At 60.7% G+C, this 6,904-nt stretch overlaps 1 protein-coding gene across 1 annotated transcript in view; it reads right to left on the bottom strand.

Moving 5' to 3' along the window:
- Positions 1-200: 200 nt before the first annotated feature.
- Positions 201-6,904, bottom strand: part of UBL7 (ubiquitin like 7) — an 8,939-nt gene continuing 2,235 nt past the window's right edge. The window contains exons 5-12 of the mRNA XM_040076874.2: positions 6,757-6,841; positions 5,940-5,997; positions 4,699-4,832; positions 4,087-4,136; positions 3,329-3,496; positions 1,283-1,405; positions 444-598; positions 201-327 (exon numbers count right to left, since the gene is read on the bottom strand). Coding sequence (XP_039932808.1) covers positions 461-598; positions 1,283-1,405; positions 3,329-3,496; positions 4,087-4,136; positions 4,699-4,832; positions 5,940-5,997; positions 6,757-6,841 — 756 coding nt within the window. The 3' untranslated portion in view covers positions 201-327; positions 444-460. The remainder of the gene's footprint in view (positions 328-443; positions 599-1,282; positions 1,406-3,328; positions 3,497-4,086; positions 4,137-4,698; positions 4,833-5,939; positions 5,998-6,756; positions 6,842-6,904) is intronic.

Genomic DNA, 6,904 nt, shown 5'->3' with positions numbered 1-6,904 from the left:
GGCTGAGTGTCAGGGGCATTGCTCCAGCTCCCTCACACTCAGCCCTTGTCCTTTCTTTGTCACTGTCACCTCGCGGTGGCCACGAACTGCCGCAAGCCCCCCCTCGCCCCAAAGGCAGAGCTTTTCCTGCAGTTCCAGCGCCCTTCCTGCCCTGGTGGGATCTGCAGCACGACCCGGGACAGAGCACAGCCCACACGGCAGGCAGGGAACCCAGCAGGGTCCGTTTAATGCAGGGGGAGCACGGGAATGGAACAGATAAAACACCGCACAACTGCAGGGGACACGTCTCCAACACCGAGCCGCCTCTTCCCTTCTCCATCCCGAGTCCTGAGGAGGTTGGAGAGAGCACTTGGAGCCGCCCTCAGTGCTCCCCACAGGAGAGCAAGCCAAGGAGCGTCCCCAGCACAGAACGGGCCCGAGGCTGCAGCCTCAGCACCACTCACCGGTCCAGCAGGACGATTTAGGGGGCCCCCCCAGCGAAGATGAGCTCCAGGGCAGCCTGGATGTCCCCTCCGGTGGCCTGCAGGGCCCGCAGGCTCAGCTCGTCGTCGTGGATCCCCATGTCTCGCAGCTGCTGCAGCTGCGGCTGCCACTGGCTCTGCTCACAGCAAGGAGAAGTTCGGGGTGGGGGTGAGAACGCCAGCAGCCCTTCCCCGCTCAAACAGCTCCTGGGAGCTCAGTGATGATGCAAATTCCCCAAACCCACCATCCCAGTTCCACCCAGCACTTCTGCAGGGACTGCGTGAGGACCTTGAGATATCAGCTTTCCTGTTTTTCCAGCACTTGTACTCCTGCACTTCTTTAGTGTGCAGCGCTAAAGGCCGCACACAGTGCCAGCTGCTGCTTCCCCGTTTTGGTCAGACACAACAATTCCTCTGCAGGCCTGGCAATCAAGGACACCTCACTGCCTCAAGCTCTGAGAAATGTAAACAGAAGTGAGCAGGGGGGAGAAAACTGGGGGTAAATGAGCTCACGACCTGTAACTGAAGGATTAACCCCGAACATGCAAATGGACCAAACCTATAAAAGTCTGAAAACCCATGACCCACCACCCATTTTTGGGTGCCAGCCCCTGGGGGAGCTTCATCTGCCCAAAATGTACCTGAAGGTGCCCCTCAACAAACAGAACTGCTTTTTATTCCCTGAACTTTCTCTGGCCTCTGTTTTTAGGTAGCATTAGTGATGCCCCTCCAGGGCGATGATCCCGCCACAGGAGGCGGCTGGGAGATAGCAGTGGGATACGGGATTCCAGGAGCTCCTGAAAGGAGGGGCTGCCACTGACCTGGAGGCTGGGCTGCCCCGAGGCCTGCAGGGCGTGTTGGAGGGCCTGGCTGAACAGGTCGTTGGTGATGGGTGTCCCCGACTGGACGCTGGAGGACATCGGGGACGTCCCGGAGGAGTGGCCCTAGGAGGAGGGAACGGATCAGGAGGAGGATCCCAGGAACCAGCACAGAGCAACACCTGCAGCATCCCCTCACCCTCAGTCCCACAGGGAAGGGAATGAAGGTGCCCCAGAGCTGATCCAGGCTGTGCCCTGGGTGCTGGGATCACGTGGAAGATACGGATCCCACAGATTTGCATGAGGGAATGAATGCACTGCCGGGTGTGCCAGCCCAGAGCACGGCTGGTACTGGCTGTTACCTGGGTGCCAGGAGTGGGGGCAAAAGGGAAGGAATATTTCCCTGAGGGAATGCAGAGAAAGGTGCCCCAGAGCTGATCCAGGCTGTGCCCTGGGTGCTGGGATCACATGGAAGATATGGATCCCAGCTATGCAAATCCCAGACATGGATTTGCATGAGGGATGGCAAAGTCAGGTGTGCCAGGGTTGGGGGCACACAGGAATTCTTCCCAAGGGAATGCAGACCCAGGTGTGCCAGGGTTAGGGGCACACAGGAACTCTTCCCAAGGGAACAAATATCCAGGTGTGCCAAGGCTGGGGCACACAAGGACTTTCCCCAAGGGAATGCACAGACCCAGGTGTGCCAGGGCTGGGGGCACACAGACCCACGCGTGCCAGGGCTGGGGGCACAAGGACTCTCCCCACGGGAACACAGACCCAGGTGTGCCAGGGCTGGGGGCACACAGACCCAGGTGTGCCAGGGCTGGGGGCACACAGACCCAGGTGTGCCAGGGCTGGGGGCACACAGACCCAGGTGTGCCAGGGCTGGGGGCACACAGACCCAGGTGTGCCAGGGCTGGGGGCACAGGGACTCTCCCCATGGGAACGCAGACCCAGGTGTGCCAGGGCTGGGGGCACGCAGACCCAGGCGTGCCAGGGCTGGGGGCACGCAGACCCAGGCGTGCCAGGGCTGGGGGCACGCAGACCCAGGCGTGCCAGGGCTGGGGGCACGCAGACCCAGGCGTGCCAGGGCTGGGGGCACGCAGACCCAGGCGTGCCAGGGCTGGGGGCACGCAGACCCAGGCGTGCCAGGGCTGGGGGCACGCAGACCCAGGCGTGCCAGGGCTGGGGGCACGCAGACCCAGGCGTGCCAGGGCTGGGGGCACGCAGACCCAGGCGTGCCAGGGCTGGGGGCACGCAGACCCAGGCGTGCCAGGGCTGGGGGCACGCAGACCCAGGCGTGCCAGGGCTGGGGGCACGCAGACCCAGGCGTGCCAGGGCTGGGGGCACGCAGACCCAGGCGTGCCAGGGCTGGGGGCACGCAGACCCAGGCGTGCCAGGGCTGGGGGCACGCAGACCCAGGCGTGCCAGGGCTGGGGGCACGCAGACCCAGGCGTGCCAGGGCTGGGGGCACGCAGACCCAGGCGTGCCAGGGCTGGGGGCACGCAGACCCAGGCGTGCCAGGGCTGGGGGCACGCAGACCCAGGCGTGCCAGGGCTGGGGGCACGCAGACCCAGGCGTGCCAGGGCTGGGGGCACGCAGACCCAGGCGTGCCAGGGCTGGGGGCACGCAGACCCAGGCGTGCCAGGGCTGGGGGCACGCAGACCCAGGCGTGCCAGGGCTGGGGGCACGCAGACCCAGGCGTGCCAGGGCTGGGGGCACGCAGACCCACGTGTGCCAGGGCTGGGGGCACGCAGACCCACGTGTGCCAGGGCTGGGGGCACGCAGACCCACGTGTGCCAGGGCTGGGGGCACGCAGACCCACGTGTGCCAGGGCTGGGGGCACGCAGACCCACGTGTGCCAGGGCTGGGGGCACAGGGACTCTCCCCATGGGAACGCAGACCCACGTGTGCCAGGGCTGGGGGCACACAGACCCAGGTGTGCCAGGGCTGGGGGCACACAGACCCACGTGTGCCAGGGCTGGGGGCACAGGGACTCTCCCCATGGGAATGCAGACCCAGGTGTGGCAGCCCCGGGCTGGCCGTTACCTGTGTGCCCGGCGTGGGCGTGTGGGAGCTGCTCTCGGGGGTGCTGGCCAGCGCCAGGGCGGTGGCCAGCTCGCTCTGGGTGATGGGCCGCGGCCCCGCCGCCCCCGCGTAGCCCAGCGAGGCCGGGCGCGAGCCGGACGCGCTGCTGGAAGGGGTGGACCTCGCGCTCTGCGTGGAGGGAGAGAAAAAAACCAAAGCCCCAGCTGTGACCTCGGTGGTTGCGCCCCAGTCAAACCACAGATCCCTGTCCTACCAAACCCAGAACTCCCAAGGGTGGAACTTTGGAAAGACAAACACGCCGGAGAGGGATGAGCTTTTTTCCACGAAGTCAGCTGTGGAAACTGGCAGGAAACCTTTCAATCTATCATCCATCAGCCCCAAGCCAGGGTGATGCTAGCCTGGAACAGAACAATTCCCGGTTGACAGGCATGTTTGGACCCAAATACCCAGTTTTTCCTACAGATCCCTTTGTCCTATGGAGAGGAAGGCTGCAGAAGGGCAGGGATCAACATTCCCACGCTCCACGTTGGCTACGAGGGCGTTTCCTCTGTTCCACTTTCCTGTTGTGCGTTCAGCACTGAGGAAAGCCCTCTCCTGAGCTGCGTGCAGGCAGCCAGGATCAATATGTTTGTCTCCACATCCCCCTGGGGAGCCAGAGCAGCTCGTGCTGCTCACCAGACCGGAAGGGAAGAGCTGGGGAGTTTGAGGGCTCCAAATTAAACCCAAAAAGAGGCGTTCCGCCCCACCTGGCTGCTTACCTGGTGGAAGTCATCTTCATCATCAGAGAGCCCCTCAAAGAGAAAGCCACCTGCAGCAGAAAGGGGAATGAAAGGCGTCGCTTTTCTCTTCCTTTCTTGCCAGAGTCGGTATTTTTATTTTTGTGTTCCTTCTCAGATGTTTAGTAATTCTGTATTACAGTCTCACAAGCTGTGAGTTCTACAGCCCTTCTAGCTAACAAAGTAAAAATGGCCTCATCTCTTTCTCTACAAGGCCTTTTCAGCACTAACTGTCCAATTATGAAATGACACCTACATTATTTTCACTTTTAACCCAATAACCAACCACCCGTGGCCCGCAATGCGGATTTGTCTGTCCAGTTACAAAATCCCACCCAGACGCACGAAGAAGAAGGTGCAAAAGAAGGATTTAGCCTACGCCCTAAATCCTCCATCTTGTTTTATATTTATTACTGTAGTCTAGAACCTTAAACTCTAAGTTTGCCACACTTCTATTCGAACCACACAGCCAGCGCTATCAAAAAGGATGTGGCAAACCGGCAGGGATTGGGAGGGAGAGGAGAAGCCTGGAATTTTGGCTGAGCAGCCAGGACGCAGGGCTCAGCACGGAGCTCCCCCTCCAGCTGGCCGTACCTGGCATGTCCCGGTAGGAGCCCAAGGCCATGGCCCGCGAGGACGTGTCCGGGGCTGGCAGGGGCGTGCTGCCCGCCACCGAGTGCAGCACCAGCACGATGGCGTTCACCAGGGCAGGGTGAGCCGGGATCAACCTGGGCACGGACGGGCACGCGTCAGGGAGGGCACAGGGGAAGCCAGCAGCCTGCCCCGAGGGGCTCGGCGCACAGCCACCGCCTTGGCTGCCCGGCATCAATCCTCCGGGCAGACAGGGATCCTTCTGGACATGTGTGGGACTGGCCTTGGGTCCCCAGGGATCCTTCTGCACCCGTGTTGGACCTGGGCTTGGGTCCCCAGGGATCCTTCTGCACCCGTGTTGGACCTGGGCTTGGATCCTTCTGGACCCGTGCTGGACCCTTCCTCAGCTCACCAAGGATCCTTCTAGATCCATGTTGGACCTGGCCTTGGTTCCCCAAGCATCTTTGTGGACCTGACCTTGCCTCAGCTCCCCAGGCATCGTTCTGGACCCATGTTGGACCCTTCCTCAATTCATCAAGGATCCTTCTGGAACCCATATTGGACCTTTCCTCAGTTTAACTAAAATCCTTCCGGATCCCATGCTGGACCTTTCCTCAGCTCACCACAGATCCTTCTGGAACCCATGTTGGACCTGGCCTTGGTTTCCCAAGGATCTTTCTGGACCTGACCTTGCCTCAGTTCCCCAAGCATCTTTCTGGAACCATGCTGGACCACCCCTCAGTTCTCCAAGAATCCTTTTGGACCCATGTTGGACTTGGCCTTGGATCTTTCTGGACCCATGTTGGACTTGGCCTTGGATCTTTCTGGAACCCATGTTGGACCCAGCCTTGGTTTCCCAAGGATTCTTCTGGAACCCATGTTGGACCTTTCCTCAGTTCACCAAGGATCCTTCTGGAACCCTTGTTGGACCTGGCCTTGGATGCCCAAGGATCCTCCCGGACCCCCATGCTGGACCCTTCCTGGGTTCCCCAAGGATCCCTCTGGAGCCATGCTGGCTTTTCCACGGTTCTCACAGTTCTCCGCTGTGAGCAGCCACATCCAGGTGTGAACGCCGAGCCGGAGGCGATGGTGGCCCTGCCCTGCCTCCCACCAAACCCCTCTGGAGTAGCCCCAGTGGTGGGTCCGTGTTTCCCGGCAGGCAGGAGCAGAGCCCTGTCCCACCCAGGTGACACACAGGGACACAAAGGCACTGCTGAGTCACTGCCCCGGCTCGGGGAACTCACGTATCCAGCATGTTGGGGTCTGCAAACACCGAGAACAGATCCTTGTCCTGCAGAACTCCTGGAAAAGACCAGGAACCGCAGTGAGACAGGATAGCCAGTCACACAAAAGCCACAGGAACAAACAGGAATTGTTTTCCAGGAAGTGAGTCATGAGTAAACACCACAAATGCTCTTATTGTTCCTCTGAAGCCTTTGTGCTCCTGGAGAAGCTCTTGGCCACAGCCACACGCCCAGCAGATCCTGTGGGTGCCCCACCTCCTGGGCAGGATGGAAGCTGGCCCCCAGCTCCCTGCAGCCAGGCTGTGACTGCATCCCAAATTCCGCCTGCCTCAGGCTGCCACCATCCCAGAACAGGCTGGATTTAATCAACCACTTTGTAGCAGGGGCAGAGCACCCACCCCTCCTTCCCCTGACCCTCCTGAGGCCAGGATCCATCCCCACGGAACCCTGACCCTCCTGAGGCCAGGATCCATCCCCAAGGAGAAATCATCCATCCCCATTGATTCCTGATTCTTCTGAGGCCAGGATCCATCCCCACGGATCCCTGACCCTCCTGAGGCCAGGATCCATCCCCACGGATCCCTGGCCCTCCTGAGGCCAGGATCCATTCCCAAACATCACCAACAGAGCACAGCTAACACGTGAGCAGTCACGTTAGCAGTCACTGAGACGTTCCACAAAGGGACAAAAAAAAGATTTTTTTTTTTTTTAACTCTCCCATCTCCTTATCAGGAATTCAACCTAGATTTGGGTCTCTCCCTTCTCCCATCAGGAATCAAACCCTTCCTCAGGTCCTCTGGATCATGGCTGGACTCACCCAGAGCCACGGGGTCGCTGCTGAGGCCAGGAGTGGCCACGATGATCTGATCCAGGGATTCCTTGTTTCCCAGCATCTTGAAGACCTGCCAGGGAAAGCAGAGCAGATCAGGAATGTCACCCACCACGGGACTGTCCCCAGAGGGAGG

This window comes from Hirundo rustica, chromosome 13 (assembly GCF_015227805.2).
Source record: "Hirundo rustica isolate bHirRus1 chromosome 13, bHirRus1.pri.v3, whole genome shotgun sequence".
NCBI lineage: Eukaryota > Metazoa > Chordata > Aves > Passeriformes > Hirundinidae > Hirundo > Hirundo rustica.
The sequence above is the reverse complement of the archived record's forward strand: the minus strand, read 5'-3'. Positions and strand labels throughout refer to the sequence as shown.